Source organism: Ambystoma mexicanum, chromosome 6p (genome assembly GCF_040938575.1).
Source record: "Ambystoma mexicanum isolate Mex_15411 chromosome 6p, UKY_AmexF1_1, whole genome shotgun sequence".
NCBI lineage: Eukaryota > Metazoa > Chordata > Amphibia > Caudata > Ambystomatidae > Ambystoma > Ambystoma mexicanum.
Window position 1 is genome coordinate 1,426,506,652 of NC_090935.1, and position 25,238 is coordinate 1,426,531,889.

The window sequence follows — 25,238 nt, forward strand, 5'->3', positions numbered from 1 at the left end:
CAGATCCGCTCTCATGGAAGCCGGAATCGTTATCAACTTGGTGTCCGGATCGACAGCCTGAAGCCAAGAGCTCCGAAGAGCCATCTGAGTCCGCCTCATCTTGAGGCGAGCAAGAGGAAGCGCCAAAACACACGAGGTCATGAGGCCCAGAAGCCTCTGAAACCACCAAGCCAATATGCTCTCCGACTGCGCAAACATCTGACACGTAGCCAACAGATCCGCCATTCTGTCCCCGGTCAGGTACACTCTGCAGTGGATCGTGTTCCAGCGAAAACCCAGGAAGATCAACTCCTGAGAGACCGTCATGGAAGATTTCTGCCAGTTCACGACAGCCCAAGGAGGAACAGGAGCTGGAGGAGAGACTGAAGATTGCAGGCGGCTTTCAGCGGGCAAGGGCAGCGCAAAAGCCAGTCGTCCAAATACGGATATACATGGATACCCTGCAGACGAAGATAGGCCGCGATCACCAACATCATCTTCGTAAAGACACGCTGTGCCAAACTTAGGCCAAAAGGAAGCACTCGAAACTGGAAATGCTCCTATCCCATAGAGAAACGGAGATACCTCCTGTGTGGACCCCAGATTAGGATATGCATGTAACCATCCTGAAGATCCACCACGCTGAGCCATTCGCCCATCTGCAGGGAGGACCGTATCTGGCCGGGCGTGATCATCTTGAATTTCTCTTGGGGTAGGAAAAGATTGAACTGGGAAAGGTCTAGGATGGTGCGCAGGCCAGCCTGGTTGGGTTTGGGCACCGTAAACAGCCAGGAGTAAAAGCCCTCCCCTCGCTCCCCAAGAGGAACGGGTCCACAGCTCTGAGGTCCTGCAGTTTCTGCACCTTGGCTTTTAGGGCGGGCGATCCCGACTGCTGGAAAGGAGGGTTGAAGGGTGGGGTAGGGGGTAGGGGTAAGCGGAAGCCCGCCCGAGTGACTGACAAGACCCACCTGTCCTCGGTGATGGTCTGTCACACCTCCCAATGAGACGCAATGTGTCCTCCCACCGGGGTCTCGTGCGAGCGAGGAAAACCCTAATTTGGCAGGCTTTTCAGTGGTGTTACCACCTGAACCTGAGGAGGAGGCTGAGGAGCGGGAGAAAAACCGAGTCCGTTGCTGCCTCTGGCGGTTATTACCCAAAGGAGTAGCCACTCTGCGGGATTTCTGGTCTAGGAAGCCCCTGAAACCAGAGGAGGGCCGGCTTTGCGACAGCGGTCTCTGGGTCCTAAAAGGGGTTTTAACCAGGACTGACAAGGACTTAGCTGTCTGGGTGCTGTCCTTCGTTTTGGTGAGCTCCACATCCGTTGTGGAATGAAAAAGCTCCTTACAATCAAACGGCAGGTCCAACACCTTGTCCTGTACCTCCTTCGAGAACTTGGTGGCATGCAACCACGCCTGTCGAGAGGTGTCAACACCCAGCATAAGGCCCCGAGCCGACGTGTCGACGTGATGAGCTGCGGTCTCAAGCAGATCCTGGGCCAAGACTCTGGCGTCAGATAAACCCGCCTTAAAGTCTTCCAGATTCTCGACCGGAATGAACTCCTCGAACTCTGACAGACCTTTCCATATCTTCATATTCGCCCCCGCTAACACCAGTTCCGCGTTAGCCTGCCGGAGCTGCAAGGCCGAGCAAGCGAAAATCTTCCTCCATAGGGAGTCCAGAAGTTTGTCCTCTTTCCCCCGAACCTAAGTCGCCGTCGTAGAAGAGGACGCTGCGGCCACAACTGTGGAGGAGGGGGGCGGACAAGATGACAGGGCCACCTCTTCCGAAGAATGCAGCCTGTATCGCGCGTCAATTTTCTTATTGATGAAAAGTCCAGAGTGTGGCTTTTCCCAGACCCTGCGGACCTCGGCCAAAACGTCCTTCTGCAAGAACAGGCCGGTACGCTCCGAAGGAGACAAGGTGAATGCCCCCGAAAGCACACCCTCCTGCGGAGCGGGTGCCTAGGGCACTGGAACATCCAATAGGCACATCATGTCCAGTACCCGGTCGTGAAAAGCTCTAATAGAGCGGGGCTGGTCTTCGCTGTCCTGTTCGCCCTGCGCATCATCCGACAGGTCAGGGTCCTGCTGAACCTTGTCAGGCACCGCCTTGTCCACGGGGCACAATGGGGGCAAGGGCGGGAGGGTCGTCGGAGGCACCGAAGGCAAGGGCGGCGCCGTCGGAACCACTGGTGGAACGGGTGGAGCCGGAGGCGCAGGCGGGCATATCTCCCTAAAAAGACCCATGAAATACTCTCTCATGGGGTCGGTACACATGAGAGTCTGAAACTTGCCGAAAAAGGCGTCCTCTGGAGACGGTTTTGGAGCTGCCGGAGGAGGCCTCTTATGAGGAGGATAATTCCAGGGACGCAACGGAGAGGGCTGCTAAGCAGGCCCATCCCCGAAGTGTCCACAAAAATAAAGGGTGCCGAACCCACAGGTAATGAGATATTGTGCGGAAGGGGCATCCGTCCGTTCCAATCGTAGTCTGGACGAAACGGATGCACACAAGGAATCTTATGTTCACCCATAGAACCAACTCATACACCTGAGGCCGATGGCGTAGTTGTAGGGGTAGCGCCCAAAATGGCCGCCGTGGTCATGGCAGGAACAGCCGCCATTTTGCCATCACCTGAGGGGAACTGCGACACGTGTGAAAGTGAGGCAGGGGTCCCCGTCGGTGGATCAGGGGTCTGTATTTTAGCCTTTACACAAGGAACCTCGGCCGAGCCGGTACTATGAGGCCTGGAATGTTTTTGTGACATACCAATAGCCAAACTAGCCCTCACAGGAAGGACCTCGGCACTGCCGGTAAAGGAAGAACTTTCACTCCTTGCCCCCTCAACAGTTCTGGCGTCGCCACAAGAGCGGGAACGGTGAGGAACAACTTTTACCGATAAGGCCTTGCCAGGCCTCTCAGAAATGTTGGTCACTTTAGCCTCTGTACGAGGGACCCCCGACTCAGGTCCGGTAACAGCCTTACTAGCGCAGACCTCCTACATCTGTTCGGTGACACCAAGCCCAGCCAAGGCCTGGGGGCGCACCCCGGTACTTTTGAGGGAAGCCGATAACGAGGCCCCAGAGCGAGCTCCGGTACCCCACGACTCAGTAGAACTGGGTCTACAAGCAGCCCCCACAGGAGGGGCCTCGCAGCATGCTACGATATCCACAGGCCCCTTACCGAGATCCTCTGAGAAAATTCTGGTACAATTATTAGGCCCAGAAGGCACCTCACGGCAATCCCCGGTAACAGAGCGATCAATGCTCCTCCTGGCTCGGGAAGAGCCCGGAAAGGTATCTCCCGGCCGGGGTGCTCTGAAAAGTAAAGAACTTACCGGGGGTTTCTTCTTTTCGCCAATAAACGCCTGAAAATGCGAAGGAGGAGTACGTTGAAACACCTCCTCCTAGCGCTCCAACCGACGTTGAAGTGCCCGGACCGAAAGGGAGTCGCAATAAAAACAGGAGTCCCAACGGTGATCCGGACCCAAACACTCTGGACAAAAAGGATGGGGATCCGCCCTTGCGAAGCGTCAGTGACACGATGAACAATCTGGAAAGTCTAGTTTGAACGACATAGACAGACTAGTACACGATCGCTAGCGAGAGCCAGAGAGGAGGAAAAAAAGGGAAGATCTTCCGAGAATGCAAGCGCATCCAGTCCCGAACGAGCAGAGAAAAGGACTGAAGGGCGATGCGCGGGGCGGAGCCGAGATGGGCAGGATTACAGCTGCATGCCGGGACCCGCGTAAAAGAGAGGAAGGACTAAAAAAAGTGACATTTTTGGATGCTTTTACAAAGCGCTCCGGCCCGTCCCACAGGACGAAGGAATGTCCCATAAGTATGGAGGAAAGGGGACGGGACGTAGGAGTATGAGAGAAACTTGATAATGGAGATCTGCATTGGCTCAAATGTGGCCCCCACCAATCTGAACAGAACGACGTTCAGCGCCCAAGAAGAGGCAGGCTTGCATACAGGGGGAAAAGTCCAAAAAAGTCCCTTCATGAATTCTTTCAACAGCCTATGTGACCATAGCAAAGGTGCTACTGCTATGCACATGAAGCGGGAAATGGCAGCCAAGTGAACTTCAATGGAAGAATGATCAAGGACACTGGTAGCCAAGGAGAGCAAGTATGGCAGGATCTGTCACATCTGAAAGTTAAAGACATCCACTAAACAGTGAACCTTTTCCATTTCTTGTTATAGCAAGACATGTTAGAAGGAGCCTTTGCCTTGGAGAAGCCATCCTTGCAATTCAGAGGCATGTCAATGTGATGGAGTACTAGAGACATAGAAGCTAAGCTGTGAGGTTGAGCAAGGACAGGATTTGATGGTGGACCTCACCCTTGTTCCTGGACAGCAAGTTGGGCACTGGCAAATGCTTTATTGGTAGGGCAGAGGACAGAACTAGTTGTTCCAAGAACCAGAACTGACTTAGCCATGCAGGCATCAGAATGATCAGTCTGCATGGCTGCTATTTGACTGGAAAGGCATATAGGAACCTTCCATTCCACGGAAACGTGAGGGCGCCTACCAACCTGGCTGGTTGAGGGAATCTGATGGCAAACAAGTCACATTTGGAGTGGTCCTTTTTGGCAAACAGATCCACCTCTAGCTTCCTCCATTTTCGGAAGAGGACTTTCACTGGGCTTTGGAGGAACTGCCATTCGTAACAGGAGCGGATTTCACTGCTGATAGAATCGGCCACAGAGTTGTGAATGCCGGGAAAGTGTAAAGGGGACAGAAACATTCCCTGGGCCAGAGCCCATTTCCACAGTCACTGCGTCTCAGAGGAGAGGATTGGCATTCTGGTACCACCTTGCTGTCAGATGTCGAACATTGTGGTCCTGTTTTCTGCAAACACCCTTACCACCTTCTCTTGCAGATGGGGAAGGAAAGACTTGAGGGCCCAGAACACCGGCTTGAAATACAAAATGTTGATGTTGAGAGACTTTCCCTCGGTTGACCATAGGCCTCTGACATGAAGATCGGCGGTGTGGGCTCTCCAGCCCTGCATGGATGCATCTGTCGTCACAGTAAAATTATGGCTTGGGACTGTGAAAAGAGCTCTGCTGTAATGTTGGTGACATCCTTCCACCAACGCAGCATGTTGTGAAAGGGAATGGTGAGGTAGAGTTTGTCGTCTCAGTCTGGAGACCTGATCCCAGTGGGCATCCAAGAATTCTTGGAGGGCATGCATGTGGAGCCTGCAATGTTTGATGAGCGGGATGCATGGAATATCATGCCCAAAAAAGGGACATGAACACTTCTGCTGAGGAAACCAGATGCCAAGGCCACACTTGCAGCTTAGACAGGATTGAGTTGACCATGTAGGCCGACAGGGTGCCAGTGGAAATCTTGGTGTCCAGGTGTGCTGCGCACCTAGAAGAGGCATTTGTTGAGACGCTGTCATAGACGACTTCTCGATGTTAGATCGGCTTCCATGGCCGTGTGTGTTGTAGGCCTTGTGATTTTTTCAGAGTATTGTGCTCTGAAGAGCCAGTCGTCTAAATAAGGCAAGACCTGGATAACCGGCTTCCTGAGATTTGCTACGTGTGCCGCAAGGAATTTAATAAAACCCTCTAAGGGCGGATTTGAGGCCAAAGGAAAGAACCCTGAATTGAAAGTGGCCGCCGGCCACGATGAAGCAGAGGAATTTGCAGTGGTGAATGGGGACATAAAAATAGGCGCCCACCATATCTAGGGGCATTAGAAAATCTCCCTTTGCAAGTTGGCTGAGAATTGATTGTAGCATGACCATTTGAAAAGACAGACAGTAGAGGAATTTTTTGAGATATCATAGGTCGAGAATAGATCTTCACCATGCCTGACTTTTTTTGTACCAGGAAATAACATAAGATGCCCTGATTACACTAGAAATGAGGGACTCGCTCTATAGCTTCTTTGAAAAGGAGCAATAGTACTTCTAGCTGAAGATGTTTTTCTGATTCAGTGGCAGGGAGGGCCTTCGATGGCCTTTGAACGAATTTGAGGGTGTTGCCTGGGTTAACTATTGAAAGAACCCATTTGTCAGATGTAATTTGTTTCCATCAATGTTGGAATGAAGATAGGCGCCCTACCACTGGGGTGCTGAAATGAAAAGGCACTGCTGGGCAGGCGTCAAGACTACTTGTTGGACTGGCCTTAACATGGAGAAGAGTTATAGCGCCTGTGGGCACCTCTGTAAGGTTGCGATCAAGCCTTGTACTGCTCGCATGAGGCGTCCATGTCCCCATGTATGACTGGGAGTGGTACGATGAGAGGTAGTCTCTGTCGGATCTTGTGAAGAGGTTGTGGTTCGATCGAAAAGACTGAAAGGCCCTTTGTTGCTGCAGAGTGCTTAAGGACAGGGCTGTGTCCATTTTAATGGCTTGTAGAGTGTCATCGTCAAAGGACATATCAACGGCCTTCGCCTGTACATTTGATCTAAAATGTGTGGCATTGAGCCAACCTTAGCATCGCAGGGCTGCGCCGTTGCCTATTTGATGGAAACCCTTGTTGGTAATATCAACACCCACTGAGATGACATGGTCACAGGTGGATCCGCCCTCTCTCGAAGCCCAAAAGATTCCTGTTTCTTGTTGTCAGGGAGGAACTCCAGTATGGAAACAGAGTTGTTGGTCACATCTTGCCAGAAGAGCAAGCAAATTTCCGGCCTTGATTGCAGTTGCCTACATATAAATGGGTCTCTTGCCGAAAGCATCAAGCTGACTGCCTTCTTTGTTCAGAGGTGCTTCACATGGTGATGAGGGGTTAGCCGATCTCTTTATAGCCACTACAAAGACAAGAGAATTGGGGCTTGGCTGAGTGTACAGTCAATTCGGGGAATCATATATTTTTTTTTTATCAGATCAGTCCTTCAGAAGAGCCACAAAAAAACTTGTCATGGAAACCAGCTTGTCTTCAAAGATGTCATCCAAGATTGTAATGGACACCATTGAATTCCGTGCTTTTTTCCTCTGTTGGTAAAGGAAACCTTCTATCCTTCCCACAGTCAGAATGAGGTAGAAAGGAGCCACCAGGGGACGCCGTGATGTGTTGACGCTCCTCGGCCAGTCTCTGACTATGGGCGCCTAAAATGGGGATCTGGGCCCCCCCAGCATGCCACAATTGATCTCTTGACCCCCCAGGATTTGCTGAAACTTGCGAGCACCTGTTGAGTGTTTTTCCGACACTCGGAGCTGCCGTCGTTCCTGAGAACGGACCTTCTAGGTTGGTGAGCGGGGCCTGGGAGGTGGCTGTCCCCGCCGAGGAGCTCCGTGTCGCGCTCCCCAGTGGTCGGCGGGGGAGGGGCAGTCGTCGCGCGGACAGCTGCTGCTTTGGCGCCCAGGCCCATTTCCATAGACATGTGGTGCTGTCCCAGACCGGAGGGAAGGGGCCGGCGGAGGGGACTGTAATCGCCTGCCTTCATCAAGGAGCTGCCAGCGAGTGTGAAGGAGCTGGACATTTCAGCGCTCCCCCATTGTGGCCTAGTGCAGGAGGTGTTGTCCGCCTAGTCGGGGCGGTAGTGAATGGGTCTGGGGGGACCCGCTTGTTGGTGGATCGGGGGCTGCGGGTGGTCTCCTGCCACTCCTGCTGGCCATCGATGGCTTTCACTGCGGCGGTGAAGAGACGGGTATCGGGGTGAGCTGGTGCCCCGCCCCGCGGAGGTGCTGTCTGAGAGTATAGGGTTCTGTGGACTGGAGCCTAGGAGTTCGCTACAGCAACGGCAGAGGTCTGGCGAGAGCTCTCAGAAGGTGGTCCTGCCCCTGGAGTGTGGCTTGCTTGCCAGCCCGTTAAGTTTCGTTTGGACACTTGGGAGCAGCGGCGGTCCCCACGGAGTTGAGGAGGTGCCCTGGGACCCTGTGGTCGGGCTGTCGCTCCGGGGCCTGGAGGGAGCGGGCCCGGTGCGGGGCGTGCTCTCTGGGGTGGCGGCACCCATTGGCATAGCTTTGGAGGAGCTCCAACGCTGCGGTGTGGTCTTGCTGGCGGGCTCCTTTGCCCGGGCCAGGTCTGCTGCGGGGGCTTGAGTCTGTCATGATGCCTACCTCTAAGGAGCCAGGCCGGGCCCAGCAACCCCAGAGGCAGACATCATTTTCCCCAGGGAAGTCTCAGCGGGCCCAAGTCGGGGCCCTTTGGACTCAGTCCTGGCGCCTTAGGCGCCAGGCTCATAGCGGACCCCAGTCCTGGCGCCTTAGGCGCCAGGCTCATAGAAGAGGATATGTGTTTAAGTGCTTGGGTGCACACTTACCTGATGCAGACCTTGCTGCTTCATCCAGGCCCTCTTGAGGCCTGAATGGGACTACTTAACCTGTAGGACTACTTCACCACCCGGGTGTGGTCGGGGAAGGATACATACCTGATTGGTGGAAGGATACATACCAGGAACTTCTTCCAAGGCTATTTAAACCCCACCCGAACAGTCACACATGCTTCGCGTTGTTCTGCACCTAGCAGCTGGACGCTCACCGTGTCAGCTCCTGCATCCTGACTTCAGCCACGCCTGCCAGCACCCTGGAACACCTGCAAGGGGAGAAAGGAAGAGAATAGGAGAAGAAAAGCCCTTACCTGCTAAATCTGCATCCCGGAGTCATTTCTCCAACGGCCCTGAAAAGGAAGACATCATTTTAAAGGCATTTCGTTTCGATCGCTGCAGCGCTGCATTTTACTCACCTTTGCAAGGCGCTTCCATCTTCAGCAGCGATCTTCCGGATTCAGCTACGCCCCGGCGCCTAGAGGAAAAAAGACAAGAACAAAGGTGAGAGGGAGAAAAGGAATAAGGAAAGCTCAGTTTCCTTTTAAGTCTTACCTGTTGGATTATTCCCACTGCATTTCGGGTCCTGCCGCTTCCTGGCATCTCCGGACCCCGGCCCCAATGGGGAAAAAAGACAAAGACATTGAATGAGCGAATGCAAAGACATTACCTGAGCGCTCATCCAGAACTGTTTCACTTCGGGTCGGCGCCATATCTCCGGCACTCCGAACCCCGGCCCCTAAGGGGAAAAAGACATAAGCATTAGCGCTTGCTGCAATTAGACAACGAACATTATTATTAAGCTTGAACTTTTGAACAGAACTTTTACAGCGCCTTACCTGAACAGTCAAGCTTACCTGAACTCCCATCAATCCTCAATCCAGTGAAGTAACTGGGTTTCAACGCGCCCCTGCATCAGAAGCAGGATGGAGAGCTCATCCTTCCAAACCCTAAGGTGAGGCTTCACGGGGAATCGTGGAGGAGGTATCGTGGAGGGTTGGAAGGGAGTGGGAGGCTTGAGCATTGTTCCACAGTTGGTAGTACTCCCTTTTCACGCACAGGAGGGTATCCAACGAGCCAGGGAAGCCAGAATAGAGGGGCCCTTCCTGTCCATCTTCAGAGTTCTGCGCCTTCGACGCCGCGCCTCTGTGGGAACCAGGTGAGCGTTACAGAGTCAGGCTTTTTCTCGGAGGGAGAGGAGAGTTTCTTCGGGATTCCTGGTCCCCTCTGTTTAAGGTGATGCGGCGGGGATCTCCTCCGGGGCCCGACGACACCTGGCTCTACTAGCCCCGGTTGTCCCCCTACCTCAGCTGGGTTGTGGTCTGGTCCGGGTGCTGGAGAGGCGGTTGCTGGAGCGCTGGTGTGGGGTCTGGGCGAGGGGCCTACTGTAGTGTTTGCTTGGGGATTTGCCTTGCAGTGAGGCCTCTTGTGCCTTGCAAACCACCCACCTCTAGGAGCTACAGCCTTTCAGTACCGTTTCCCCACTGCTAATGGACTGGTCTCGATCACTGCAGAGGTTTTGGCGCACTCCCGATCTCAGCATGGAGAAGAGCGGCTCTGGTCCTGCCTCCCATTCGGAAACTAAGGAGGTGCATACGATGAGTCAGAATATGGCGGCTCTATTGGAGGAGATAAGAGGCTTCAGAGCGGACATTAGCAAGAGACTGGACTCCTTGGACAAGAAGTTGGATGCGGTTGACGACCGGGTCCAAGCTTTGGAGGCTAATTAAACGTTGTTGGATCTCTTTGAAACTCAGTTCGATATGCGCCTGGCAGAGCTCGAGAGAAGGGAGGAGAAGGTCTTTCTTAAATTGGACGATTGGGAAAATAGGGAGCGGCGGTCCAACCTGCGATTCTTCGGCATTCCAGAGCAGGAGGGGGAGACACAATCTGACATTATGAGAGCAGTCAGAGCAATAATAAGTACACTCTTTGACGGCGGTAACACTAATGAGCCGACAATAGATAGAGCTCATAGAGCGGGGGGTCGTGCTGGCGACGCGAGATCAGTCCTGGTAAAGTTTCACCATTTTTCTGAGAAAGAGAAGATCTTGGACTTGGCCCGGAAGAAGGGGCACATCGCCTGGGAGAGTTCCAAAATAACGATTTATCAGGACTTGTCGGCATTCACTCTAGCGCGCAGGAAACTCTGTGGCCCCTTGACTAAATGGTTGCAGTCTAAGGGAGTGCGATACAGATGGGGTCATCCCTTTTCTCTTGCATTTGAAGTTGAAGGCTATAAGTACTCGCTTGTTACGGAAGCCGACATACAGAGGGTGACAGGCGAACTCTTGGGAGATTTAACTGAAGGAGTAGACACTTCAGATGGTCCTGGAAAAAAAGTTCGAACAGAGGAAGCCCTCCCGGTTTGTGGAGAGGCGCAGAGTTCGAGGTCATAGGAAGTTTAGGGGAGTGACACCACCCTCCCCGAGTCAGCCTGCCTCTTAACTTGTTAAAGAAGGCTGTTTTCTATGTGGTGCACATGGGTGTTCATGGTGTACACTGTTTTTTGGTGGGGAGTCCTGAGGGTCCCTGGGGCTCTATGGTCCTCGTCATGCCCTGATGAGGCTGGCATAAATAAGAGGGGCAAATGTGGCCAATGAGAAGGTGCATGGAGTATGGGGGAGTGGGTTTGAGTGCGGTATGCGGGGGTTATGTGTGCGGCATGTGGGGGGGGGGTTCAGAATGACGTGATATTTTTGAATCATGGGCAGCCCGGGTAGAGGCGACCAATGGTGGCCTGGTGTGGCAGCGGTTGGATGGTGCTGTCAGGCCAGGCGCTCGGTAATGTGGGGGCTGGGGGGTTTTGGGATGGGGGTCAGGGGGGTTTCAAATGGTTTGGGGGTGGTTTGACTACTGTTGTGGTTTTTGCTTGGGGGAATTTTTGGAGCGTCATCCGACAAGGTTTTTTTCTGAGCGTTTGATCGTTCAGGGACCAATGCCTAAATGTTCTCATTTAAATGGGTGAATGTGATTTCCCTCTGGCGTTGGGCTTGTTAAATGTGCGGGGCCTTAATTCCCCATATAAAAGGTCTTTGGTGGTCAAGGAGTTCAATAGGTTGAAACTCGACATTTTATTTCTTCAAGAGACTCACTGGGTGAAGGGAGTAGAACCTGTTTTGAAGGCAAGGTCCATACACAAAGTCTTGCATGCTTCCTCCAAGGTCAAGAAGAGGGGGGTGGCGATGGTGATCTCCCAGAAGGCCAATTTCTCTCTTCGTGCCCAGGTCTGCGATCCAGAGGGCCGCTTTGTATTGGTCAAGGGTGACTGTAGGGGAACCAGGGTCACGTTGGTTTCCATTTATGCGCCAAATGAGGCCCCTGATCGCTTTTGGTCAGATTTGAAGCTCAAAATTGTAACCTTTACTGAAGGTGCGCTGGTGGTGGGGGGCGATTTTAACATGGTTCTTGATTACATGGGGGATAGGATCCCCAGTCGTCCGGCGGTGGACTCCCAGATGCAACAGTGCCTCGCGTCTTCCTTCCAGTGCACCAACGATGAATTAGGGCTTTGGGACTCACACTTGGCGCGAGAAGGCCCTGATACCCTTTTCACCTTTTTCTCGAAGCCCCATTCGTCATTCTCTAGAATTGACTATGTCCTGGTCGATAGGGGGCTTTCCAACAGAATCTCGGAGGTTTGTGTGGAGGTGACTGCGTGGTCAGACCACGACATGGTGAGGGTACAATTAGGGATTCCATTTGTTCTTCCAGTGCAGAGGCAGTGGACATGTAATGACCTCCTGCTGAAGGATAAGGTGTTGGCTCGGACTGTCCTGACCTCTATTGAAGAATTTTTTGAGTCCAATGATGATGGGCAGGTGGGCCTGGAGGGGATCTGGGAAGCCTTTAAGGTCACGATCAGGGGTGTCCTTATTGGGTTGGGGGCGGCGAGGAAGAGAGAGAGGGGTAAAGAGGAAAAGCTTCTTAGGGACAAAATTGAGGCTATTCAGCCGAAGGGTAAATTGAGGTCTCAGATCTTCCCAGGGAAGTTGGCAGAGCTTCAGCAGCTCAAGGCGAAATTAGCTGCTCTCCTGGTGGGGCAGACTGAAAGGAAATGGTCCTTCCTTAGGCAAAAGTACATGGAGAGGGGTGAAAAAGCCGACAAAATTCTGGTGTGGAGACTCCGAGAGCTTAGGGAGAGTAGGCGAGTGGAGGCTCTTGCCCTGCCGGACGGGAAGCTGTGCAGAGAAGACTCTGCGATTGCGGCCGAATTCTGGAAATTTTATGAAAATCTATACAAATTGAATATGAGGGAGATGGGGCGGACATAGATAATTTTCTGGAGGCTTTGCCAATTCCCTCTCTGTCCTCCGAGAGAGCCACCCTCTTGGAGAGCCCTATTTCGCCCCAGGAGGTGATAGACACTATAGGTGCTATGAAATTGGGTAAGGCCCCGGGGGATGATGGGTTTACTGTTTTTTTTTATAAAACATTTCTGGGTACTTTGGCTCCATTCCTAGCTAAATTGTTTAATGGTGTTCTGGACTCGGGGCATCTTCCCCCTTCCATGCTTTCGGCCCGTATTGTTGTAATCCCTAAGGAAGGAAAGGACCAGAGGAATTGTCAGTCATACCGCCCAATTTCGTTACTAAGCACTGATGTGAAGATTTTAGCTAAGCTTTTGGCAAATAGATTGACAACTCATCTCCCTGCCCTAGTGCATGGGGACCAGGTGGGTTTCATCCCGGGGAGGCAGGGTAGCGACAATATTAGCAAGTCACTCGGGCTGATGCATGAAGTGGCTCTTTCGGGGGTGGAGGCTTATCTGTTATCCCTAGACTCAGAAAAAGCCTTTGACCGGGTTGAGTGGGCCTATCTGAGCAAGGTCTTAATGAAAATGGGTCTGGGGGACAGATTTTGTAAGTGGATAGCTACTCTGTATAACGGCCCCTCAGCCAGGGTGGCAGTCAACGGCGTGACCTCGTCTCCTTTTTTTCTCTCACGGGGAACCCGCCAGGTTTGTCTGGTTTCGCCTCTGCTTTATGCTCTGGCGATTGAACCCCTGGCGATAGCAGTTAGAGAACATCGGGGTATAGCAGTGGTCAGGTGTGGCGAGCTGGAGTTTAAACTATCTTTCTTTGCGGACGACCTTCTGGTGTATGTAACTAATCTAAGGCAGTCGGTGCCGAGTCTCTTTAATCTAATTAGCACTTTTGGCTCCTTCTCCGGGTTGAGAATTAACCGTATGAAATCGTGCTTGATGCCTATGGCTAGCTCTGGCTTGGAGGTTGGGTAGGGGATCACTTGGGAAGGTATCAGAGTTGAATGGGAGGCGACGCACTATTTGGGGGTATTGATCCCAAGGGATCTAACAAAGCTTTATGAGGTCAATTTCCCTCCGGCTTTGGTGAAGATTCTTGCCGATCTCCGGCGGTGGTCCCCTTTGACGTTATCATGGTTCGGCCATATGGTGATGATCAAGATGAACATGCTCCCCCGTCTGCTCTACTTGTTTGCCTCCCTCCTGGTCACTATCCCAGAGTCTTTCTTTAGAGCTCTCCAGTCGGCGGTGGGTCGCTTTATCTGGAGGGGGAAGAAACCGAGGGTTAGGTATGATACTTTGACTCTTCCGCGTTCGTTCGGGGGTTTTGGGCTGCCTGACTTTCGTCGATACCATAAGGCGGCTCAGTTGAGGGTGTTCTTGGAGCACTTAAGGGATGAGATGAGAACGTATTGGTCATATATTGAGGATGTCCATGTCCACCCCAGAAAAGTGAGAGACCTCTTGTGGGCAGTGGCAACCCCCCTTCCTAGAGCTGTAAAAGTACACCCCACCCTGTCAGTGTTGTGGTCGCTGTGGAAGAATGATAGGGGGAATGTGTCCCTGTCCTCTTGGCCATCCCCCATGTCCTTGGTGTGGGCACCCCTTTTGATTTGGGTAACAGAGATTTTCGGGGAATTCAACGGTGGTCAGATGGGGGTCTGGAGCGTGCAGCCCAGCTGTTTAGGCAGGGTGTATTTATAGACTATTATAGTCTGGTGGATTCTCTGGGCGCTCCTCCGATCTCTATCTTTGACTATGTACGGGTGAAGGGCATTATGACCAACCCACACTGAGTAGCAGACCTAACTCGCCCCCACACTCCGTTGGAGAGAGTGTTTATCGATTCCAATAGTATGAAAGGCTCCCTGTCCAAAATTTATAAAGCGCTGATTACGGCAGATGTTGAGCTCAGGCAGCCCTTTAAGAAACATTGGGAGGGCTGGGTATGGGGGGAAATAGGGGAAGCTACATGGTCAGCCATTTTTAAGGTCCTTTTTCGGGTTCCCTGTATACAGCGGCAATGGAACATAACTTCAAAATGCTGCACGCCTTGCATCTTTCTCACGAGTGGGTTGCCAAAATGTATGCAGGGTTCTCCCTGTTTTGCCCGAGGGGGTGTTGTCAACAGGCGTCCTGGTTTCATCTCTGGTGGGATTGCCTTTCTGCCCAGTTTTTCTGGTCTGAACTCTTGAGTTGGATTAAGGAGATTACGGGAGCTGATCTACCCTTGCAGCCTCTTGTACTTCTCCTTGGTGTGTGGGTCGTGGAAGAGGAGGATATGCCCTTGTCGCGAGTGGTCCAAGCTATGTTGCGGGCGGGGAGGCTTGCTTTAGCTCAAGGGTGGAAATGTGCTGTGATGCCTTCTAAGGAAGACTGGTTAGCAAAACTCTGGGTGATCTTCACGTACGAAAAACTGTCGGCGATTACTCACGACACCATGAACTCCTTTTTGCAAGACTGGATGGTGGTTTTGCTTCATGAAGATTGTGAATCAATGAGACTTTGACTTATGAGACTTTTCACATGCCTCGAATATTTGTGTTCCCGCATAAGATGCCATGGCACCGTCCTTTGTTTCTATGATTTGAGCCCTTTGTGCCAGTTTTGACTGTAATTTTGGTCCTGATACAGTGTGATGTTTCTCTCTCCTTAGTTTCTCTGTGTATGGTTTGGGTTGAGTGGGGGGCAGGTGTGGGTGGGGGAATGGGGTGGAGTTGGGTTTGGTTTTTTTTTTTGTCTTTGTTTCCTTTCAGTGTTTTGTTTTTGATCAATAAAAACTCATGTGAATTTTTTTTTTTAAAAAAATGAGGTAGAACATCTTTGCAGCTTTAGTCATGGTACAATGGAAATCTCCAATCTCATCCTCCAGCTCTCCATCAGCGAGCACAAGATCATCAAACCCGTCCATACAGCAGGATTGAGTTGAGGCTGTATCCGGATGTCTATCCTCATAGGAATCAGTGTCTGAGGAGATATCTTGTGGCTGTCATTGTTCTGGTGCGGGCAGGCGGTGATAGCAGCATGAAGGCCAAGGCTTGGATGGCGCAGCAGGTTTTGGGTCCAGAGGAAGAGGATTGGCCCTTGTTTTAAGCTCTGATGCTAAAGTTTGTACAGTGCATAAAATGTCCAAAGACAGTTGCTGCGTTTAAGATCATGATTGCGCAAGGCCATTGGGAGTGGTGCTGATGTTGGAAGCACTGGTAAAAGGAGGACCCTGTGCGGGAGTCAATCCAGGTAAATCCTACTCAAACTCAGAAAACAACCCAGCCAGGCCCTTAAAGTCAGAATCAAAGGTGTGTTCCTTCCAGGATGTCCTCAAGATGAACATTGGAAGTCACTGACAAAGTGTGCAGTGTCTAAGGCTGCAGTGTGAACACGGACTGTGTAGGCCTTTTAGGTGAACTGAGTGTTAGGCAAAGTTTGTATGCAGTACCCTTTGGGACCACTGCACACAACTAGGACTACAGGTGTAAGCAAAACCAACCTTTAGTACAAGTCTGTACTACACAGTGTTGTGGTAGCGTTGCTGAGCAACCAGGTTTATCTCAAGAGGGGAATATGAGCTGTAATGATGTTACGCAGAGGTCTATGATCACAAGTATTCATATAGACTCTTATACTCAAGGTTTCTTGGTAAAACACTTATTAATTTATTTCACAGTCAGTTATAAAACATTCACTAGAAGGAGGCAATCTATAGCACACACAAATATACTTCAGTACTTCATACTATCAGTTTCTGAGGCATTTAAACTACTTTGAAGAAGGAGCAAAATGGCTTTCAGAGCATTTGAAGTAGGAGCAAAACGGCATAGGTTAATAAAAAGATTACAGTTACTCTAAAACAGTGCAAATAGTTTGGGTTCACCAGGGGAGTCAATTCAATGCAATAGGTTAGGCCAAAGTCAATGGGCTAAAGTCTTGTATAGGATGAAGCAGTTCTGGTAGTGAAATGGAAAAGTCTTTTCCAGAGTTCTCAGAAGTAGTTTGTAAAAGAAAGATTAATATGTTCGGTCACACGCTGACTAGGCCTGCAAGTTGCCAAAGTTTCAAGCACTGTCGCAGTGAGAGGTAAGTTCTCTCGGTCGGGTTTTCACAGTACCTTACAATGAAGAAAAAGATGCAGCTGAAGACTTCTGTTCCTGGCAGTTCCTGTAGATCTCGCTGTTCCTGAGCCTCAGTCATGGGGACAAGAGGGAGGACGTCGGGAGACTCCTGCACTGCACTGGGACTGGTCGAAAAGCTGGGAACTATCAATCTTCAATTTCGGTAGCTGTACTCAAGCACACAAACTGGTGTCCTTTTCCCTGGTTATTCGGTTTTCTGCAGCACGCTGAGGAAAATACAACCATCCCTGAGAATGGTATCCAGGTAGCTTAGTGAGTTGATTGGTCCCACCAACTCAAAGGGAGAAGTCGTCCTTGAAGGGCTACTCTGTCGAGATGAACTTGGTGATTCGGACCTGCAGCAGGGTTTCACCGGGCAAACCAACGGTCCAGGAGTTGCAGCAGCCGTCCTCTTCCAGCTCCTCTTCGGTTCTTTTGTTCCAGTGGTCGACTCTGCCTTCCAAGCCAAGAGAATCGCCTTTTATTCAGTTTCCTCCCATTCATTCCAGCCTAGCTGCCACTCACGCAGCAGAGTGGCTGTCCTTGCCAGACATTCAGCCAGCCAATCACACCAGAGTGCATTTGGGTCTCCTAGGAGACTAAGCACAGGGAGTTTCGGGCACCTCCCTCACTTCCTGCCCACCCGAGACACTCGGGCGCCAGCGGCGGTCTTCAGTCCTGAAGCATGCCAAAGGCATAGGAACAAAGGGACCAAACCTGGTTTAGCGCCCAGAGACAAACTCTAGAAGGACCTTTCCAAAAAGAAATGGCGAAAAAAGAAGACTGGACCCTGTTTTTACAGAGGGGGCTCAGACGCCATCTTGAAAAACATGGCTCCCGCGATTTAACGCTACCGTTGTTCGCGGTCGGGAAAAATCATGGTAGTTCGTTGTAAAACCACTGCCACCAGCCATTTCGAGAGGAAAGGGTAGCATTTGACTGCTACATGAGTTTCTGGACACAGGGGATACTAGGTAACCCCTCCAGCATCTAGGAATTTGAAAAGACTAGTAAAGTCAATTTCACTTTACTTTCTCTAGGAAGCAGGAGTTTATCCCAGAGAAGGTATTTAAACCTTGGGACAGCCTAAAAGGATTACCAGTGTCACTGCACTGAGGGTGCTGTGTGACACAAATGAAAAGATGATGCCTATGGAGTTATCTAAAACTCCATAACCAAAAAACACAAGAGTAAAACACACATCAAAATACATGAGAGAGTGGGAAAAAAGGCTCACACTCTCTCCAGGTAAAAATAATCAAGTCCTCAAACTCCAGCAAAGTTGCTGGGGGTCTCTAAGGTGAAGGGAATTAGTACATTTATGAGAATTCTCCCAAACACTTAGTAGTACAGGAGCCGTGTGTGAATGCACTGATGAGGAGTGCATAAATGAGGTGGTTGATGGGATTTTCGGCAAAGATTTTGATGCAGTGGTTGTGGAGGAGGTAGTCGATGCGGTAGTCAACAGAGGAGACATGGAAGGTTTTGCACTCATTGACGAGGAGGTCACCAACAGATTTGTCAATGGTTTGAGCTTTGTGGATGAAGGTGTTTGTGTTGTCAGCGGAGCTGTCGATGCTTTTGGAGCAGTGTGGCTCGAAGACATGCCTGACGATGAGGATTTCATCAGCAAGGAGGATGGTTTTGGTGACTCGTAGGTAGCAGCAGTAGGGGTAGGTTTGTCAGGCATGTCAACCTATCAACGACTGCCCGAGCACAGGAGGGATCACCTTTCTTCACCATTTTGCCACAAGAACTCTCTTTATGGGATCTCAACCCCTTGGAAGAGGGAATTTGCTCTTAAGGCCTGTTGGACGCAATGAAGCACAGCTCCTCGTTGAAGCAGAGTCTGATGCTACAGTATCTTCATCAGGAAAGTCTCCTGCGTTATTGGAGGAGGTCTAGAAAATAGAGCAGGAATCCAGATTATAATCTCTGCAAAGACAATGAAGACACTCCTGATGTCTAGCCTTAACATAAATGTTCATCAGTTTACAGGTGCAACTAATCTTGAAAAGGCTCTTTTTGGTTTGGCGTCAGTCATGGTGAGGGGAGGAACACTTAAGGTGCCTCAACCCTGGAGGAACACAGATAAACGTATGTCCCCTGTAGGGGAGCATCAAATGAGTGCCTTAACTTCCAAATACCACAATAGAAAAGTACATATCTGTCACTTTCAAACTATGCCAAAAGTAAAGCTGAGTGATGAAGATTCTTGGAGAAAACATCAAATAATTTGGAACGTTTGAAAGAACTCCCAAAACTAAACGTGCAGTAAAAAATCTGAACACGGCCTGCAGGGGTGGAGCTATGGGAGGCACTGCCTGTTGACTAGAGGGTAAATGACCCAAAGCACTGCTAAGAGAACACTAAAGTGAATGCAGTTTCTTGTATTTCAATATAACTGCTTAATGTTCTCGACGATTCCCAGCCTTAAAACAAGCACGTGAATCTATGAAAGGTTCAATGACAGAGAAATACAGATTTCCATTCTCCTAAACATCCTCCAAGAACTCGAGCCCAGGCATGTACAGCTGCTCCCAGGGTGATGAATTAACCTCGTCTGAAAGAAGATACACTTTTCATTTAGAAAATACATTTTTGCACAGACTTATCCTGTGTTGTTCTTTTTTAGGCATGAAGTGACTGCAATTTTACTTACCTTTTCTAGGCGGGTGGTTTTTCCATGTAAGATTCCACTTGATTCCCAGTTCTTTGCCATATTCATCCCCATACCAGACAAAGAGCTCACAGTGGGTATTGATTGCCTTACAGGTTCGGTAGTATATTTGTTCAAGATATTGGAAGGCAACCAAGTTTTGTTCCTCCTCATTTCGCGCACAATTAACGTATCTAAAATAATTCAAAAGTCATAGCAGATTTTAAGTATATATTTACTGTCTATAAATACGTTTAAGTGCAAGCTGTGTACGATAACACACATTTTAAAATTGCATTTCTGGAAATAGAACACGTGACTTTGGGCCTCATTCCGGGTTTGGTGTAAATTCTGTATTAATCTCCTGAATTACTGCGACAATCACTTACCGTTACCACCACTTGGTCCTGAGGATTTACCATGGGATTACCAGTTTGGTAAGGCATTGATAGTCCCCATTTTTGGAGTCCATAGGACTACCAGGGATGTTGGTGGAATTGCTGCAAACGGTAATCCCGTCATGGTAATTCAGCCAATTTTTGGCATTGTATACCTCCAGAATAATGCTGGTGATAGATTCTCCACTTCACCGTTGAACTCGGGATTTGGTGGTATGGTAAAAAGAGCGATAATTCTGTTACCGCTAAAAACGTGGTGTCAACGGAATTGCTGCCACTTTATTCCTGCTCTGCCAAACTCGGAATGAGCCACTTAGTATCCGAATTCTCAATCATGTGTATTTTCATTAACTTAATCAAATTTAAACCTTTGTGCAGGATTGTAAGGAAACGACTTTGAAAGTAGCTAAAACACGATATATGTCATTTTACTTTTTTTAAACTCATTCAGTTACCAATCTATTTTTTTTAAAAAAAAACAATATGTTGCTTACATTGCAACTTTTAACCTTCCTTTTAAAAAGATAAATTAAAACAAGAGGAAAGGGTCTAGGACTGTTAATAAAGTGAAAGAATGTTCTCACTTTAAGTTACTACAGTGAATTAAGTGAACTCGCTATCCTTTTATGTAAGGACGAGAGCTTCTAGGGAATGTGTTGATCCAGACGCTACCTGTTGCATCTTCCAGTGGGTGGAAGGAGCGGGATTCTGCAGGCTCGCCACCCAAGCCAAGACACGGTATAATACCTCAGGGGGATTTGGAACACCCTTCCTAAAAGCCATTCAGAAACAAATTACTTTGGAGATATGAAAAAAACTTGGTGCAAAGTTCTCACACAACATTGTATGACACAGGCGTGAATCCAATGCCCATTGCAGTTTTTAGTACAAGCTTCCTATGAGAAAACCCTGCATGTCGGTGTACAAGCCGGACCAGCACAACATTTACAGACCAAAAGCCCAAAATTGGTACATGAGAAAAGATGCTCTCAAGCTCACCTAGTGGGACAAAGAAGCAAACCTGAACTTCGTGCTTGGACATAAGTGGCCATAAGATGCAGTAGGGAATTTTCTCTCTGCACTAGGATGCCACAAATACACAAACAGGCACAAGAAAGATTATTAGATGGCCGTAAAGTTAAGATACGTATGCAACAGCGCTGGATGAGCAGGTGGGGAAAATCAGTTCATGTTCTGCCACAAAAAAAAAACAAGTAGGCGGATTTGAAAATCTGTTAGGATAAAGCCAATCCCTAGGTAAATCCAAATCCCTGAAATAAAACATACCCCAGCTAATCCTATGGGCTGACACAGTCCAGGAGTGCAGAAGGGCTATGAAAGAGGGGGTAGGCTAGGAGAAGAGTTAAGCAGGGAGCAAGAGAGCTTCACATAGAACCCTGGATACCTGGGGAAAGCACTGCCTAAGAAAGCAGTAGTACACAATTTGGCAGCGTTGCAACAGGTGGTCTGAGGGAAGCTAACCAAAGAACTAACAAAGGACTGGGTTTTTGTGTAGAAAGAGGCCTAGGACAGTGCCCAATGAAACTTGTACTATTACAAACAAAAGGTCCTGGCTCCTCTCAAGTCCTCGCCCTTAAGGATCCAAAATCAATGGTTTGGATACCTAACGGCCTACCCTCCTCAGTTGCAACAAATTACACTCACAACCGTCATTGAAAACATATATGTATATTACTATACTTTATTACAAAATTCATTCCATATTAAAAAGATTTTTTATATATATACAACCAGCATTTCAACCACAGTAATTCATAAATGTGGAGCAACAAAACAAAACTTAGATGAAAAAATATAAAAAAGGTAAGAAAAGAAAACAAAACAAAACACCAAAGATAGAACTAAAGGGATTCTGTGTTAAACATAAAAAGAAACACCTGCATCTTTAATAAACAGAAAAGCAGCAAAGCAATTAAAGTAATCAATATTACTCATTAGAGGTTGTTATTAATATTACAAACACACATCCAATTGCATACTAAACAACACATAAAAAATACACAATATGTAACATTAGCATCTTAAGTATGAATACAAATCTGATGTCTAATTATGGATCTATTAAATTAATATTGAGATCCTATTATTACTTCTAAGTAGACAGCAGCTCTTAATGCCTAATTAAAACCGTGACAGTTATCTCACAGCCAGAGAAACCGTGTTGTTCTTCAAGAGAATTATTCACGGGAAATTCTTCAGGGGGGATGTACTGTAGACAACAATCGGAATTACAAACACTTATAACAATTCCAAGTATTAACAGTGCAACCTGATGTAAGCAAGCGGGGGCAGCTCTTTGATGAAAGGCTCTGAACACTGTGTGGTGTCAGCCTAAACAAACAAGACGGAGAGGAAGAGAAAAAGAAAGAGACAACCATATTTATCAGTTGAGTGTACCAAATACAAACTCTCAGAGCCAATAGTTTATAGGCCTTTTTTACGAATCAAAATTTTTAGAGGCTTACCTCACTGCCAACTTGTTATTAGTAGCAGGGGTAAAAGAAGAGTCTTCGCGTGAGGAGCTTCCGCCCTCTACAAAAAAGTGGGAATGCAATGCCTTGTCAGTGGTGTAGCAAAACACGCTCCATTAATCAGATGTCAAAAACACATCGAAAGGTCACCGATGAGATTCCAATACTATCTCAATCTTAAGACATGCGGCAGAAAAAACTTCATTTAATACCAACCACTATCACACACTATCAACAGAGTGTGCCCTTATATAACACATGAGCTAATAGTATGACAGTGTTCTAAAAACCCAATAAAAATAGCAGCCCTCCATTCATTGAAGAAACTGTATGGAAAACCCCTACCACTCAAAAATGAATTACAACAAACTCGTTTAGTTATCTGGATGAATGACTGACCTTAGGCTCAGGGTCTTGTAATAACAATGGTGGCAAGAATTAGAAGTCTTCATGCAGCCGAAAATTTTAAAAGCAGGCACGATGTCAACCGCTCTCTCACTAATTACCATCAAGAGCACTTCGCTGTATCAGCTAAGAAGTACACATGGAGAAGCAACCGTCACTACTTATGTATGCGAAAAGCACAGATGAGCGGGTTGGTAAATGCGATATTAACAACGTTAAATACCGGCAACACGTGCTCGTGTGGTTCATCTCTGCACTTACTTTGTTGTGCCTCCACTCCGCGTGCGTTCGTATTTAGCAAGCTCCTCTCGCACGTCCTACTGCATCGGTAGCATTACCTCGCTAACTATTGCGACGTGACTAAATGCTACAGCAGCTGTGCATTGAATAACAATAGAAACTAAAGACGGCGGCGGAGGTAAGGTGTAGATGGAAACGGTGGGGGCCATTTTAACAAGGACAAAGCTACTGCATAACTGAACAGACCACCTTGTGTATTAAAGTCCGGGCCACCTCGCCTAGGTCCGCTCAGGATTCCTGATTGTAAGGAGGCAGTACTCGCAATTGAACATAATGATACCTTGTGAACATACTATTGTTCTAACGAGGTATTGATTCACGATTTGACATTGACAGACGCAGTTAAAGTAAGCAGCATAGCACGACTAGAACTACTGTTTTGTTTTACAACCGATGTATTCTGTTCAGTAAAATAACATAGTTGACGTCAAAAAACCTCAATATTGTAATTAATTGACTGTTCAAATGTAGCTCACACATTGGTCCAGTCGATCTGGTCATTGAGACCTGCCTCTACTGAGTTACAAAGGTAAATTAATCTCTGTTCTTTCTCGTGCAGTCTTTTCTTGATTGCAACTGTATTTTCTTTACTATCAACTTGTAAGAAGACACTCCAAATTAAGGATTCCGGTGTGTGATCCATGGCTGAAAAATGTCCCACAAGGAGAGCTGTCATGTTTTTATTTCTAATACAGCTTTTATGTTCCGTAATCCTTGTTTTTATTTTCCTTTCCGTCATGCCAATGTATATTTTGTGGCAAGGGCACCAGATCACATAAATTACCATCTGTGACTCCGTAAGTGTCAACTGTGATGAACGTATTGAAATATCATTTCTAGTTACCATGCCTTTAATGTTCTGACCTCTCTTGAATGCACATATTGGTCTAGCCACAGGGCATTCACCCGACTCGAGAATATGCCAATTTCGTCTAATAATGGCATTCACCTTATTCGAAAGGGTGTTGAATGTGCTTACAAATACTATTTGATCAGTGTTTTTCACTTTATTCCGGTACTCAAGAAGAGCTTCTCTATTGTTATTCTTTGCTCGTTTGTGAGCTCTCCTCACGATCTTATGGGGATACTCTCTTGATAATAACTTGGAACTTAAATTCGCTGCTTCTTCTTCGAAAGTAGTTGTACTAGAACTGTTTCTTTTCAAACGAAGAAATTGGCCAACTGGTAAGTTGTTTCTAATGTGGCTAGGATGGCAGCTGTTAAATAGTAACAAGGAGTTACGATCCGTCGGTTTATGGTAAGGCTTAACCTTCAACGAGTTGCTAGTACTATCGGCCCATGTAGTGATGTCCAAAAAATTAATTTCAACGGTACTTGTAGAGGCTGTAAATTTAAGAAATTGATTTTGTTCATTCAGCCATACCTTGAATTTGTCAAACGACACTGTATCACCATCCCAGATGATCAGAATGTCATCTATAAAACGCCTCCAAATCCGTAGGTGACTCAAAAACGGATTGGAGGGGTTATAGACGACACTTTTTTAAAAAAATTCGACAAACAAGTTCGCCGAGGTGGGGGCAACAGATGACCCCATTGCCGTGCAGTGCACTTGTTGGTAAAGTTGATGGTTACAACTAAAAGAGTTTTCTTTAAGAGCCATAGTGGCACACCAAGGTATGAAGCTATTAGGACAATCACCATCTGTTCTTTTAGTCCTGAGGACCTCTTCTAGGACTTCAAGTGTGGTATCTTGGGGAATACACGTATACAAAGATACTATGTCAAGGCTAACCAACATCTGATGCTTATTGTCAAAGGGATAGTCTTCGATTAACACAATAACTTCGGTGGTATCCTGTATGTGTGAATACATCTCCGACACAAATGGTTTTAAATACTTGTCTGCAAATTTGGACAATGGTCCTAACAATGACCCTGACCCAGAGACGATTGGTCGGCCTGGCGGATTTGTAAATGATTTGTGGATCTTTGGCAAGATATAAAATTTGGGGATTGATGGTTTTTTAGCATTAAGATAATCATATTCTTGACGACAAATCCATCCTCTTTCCAGAGCCTTTCTAGTTTTTTCTTCGATCTGTGCTTTCAGGCGCGGTGTAGGATCTTCGTCAATTCTTTTATAGAACGTGACATCAGCTAACTGCCTGGTACACTCTGAAACATAGAAATCGCGATTAAGTAACAAAATCGCTCCTCCTTTGACTGCCTTTCTTATCACAATTTTATCATTGTTTTACAATTGTTGCAAGGCTAACAGTTCGTCTCGTGCCAGGTTTTGAAAAAAATGAGTATTAGTGTTTTTCTCTTCAAGTAATTTTAGTTCGGAGAGCACCCATTTTTCAAAAACTATTGCTTCATGTGTCAAACTTGCAAACGGTGGATGGAAATCAGAAGGATTCTTTAATCCGCTGTTGTTAA

General features: G+C 48.1%; 1 protein-coding gene across 1 annotated transcript in view; it reads right to left on the minus strand.

Annotated features, from left to right (window-relative positions):
* The window catches only part of LOC138510837 (histone-lysine N-methyltransferase PRDM9-like), a 639,242-nt gene that overhangs the window by 164,562 nt on the left and 449,442 nt on the right, over positions 1–25,238 (minus strand). Inside the window, exon 5 of the mRNA XM_069626517.1 lies at positions 19,244–19,434. Within this exon, the coding sequence (XP_069482618.1) occupies positions 19,244–19,434 (191 nt within the window). The remainder of the gene's footprint in view (positions 1–19,243; positions 19,435–25,238) is intronic.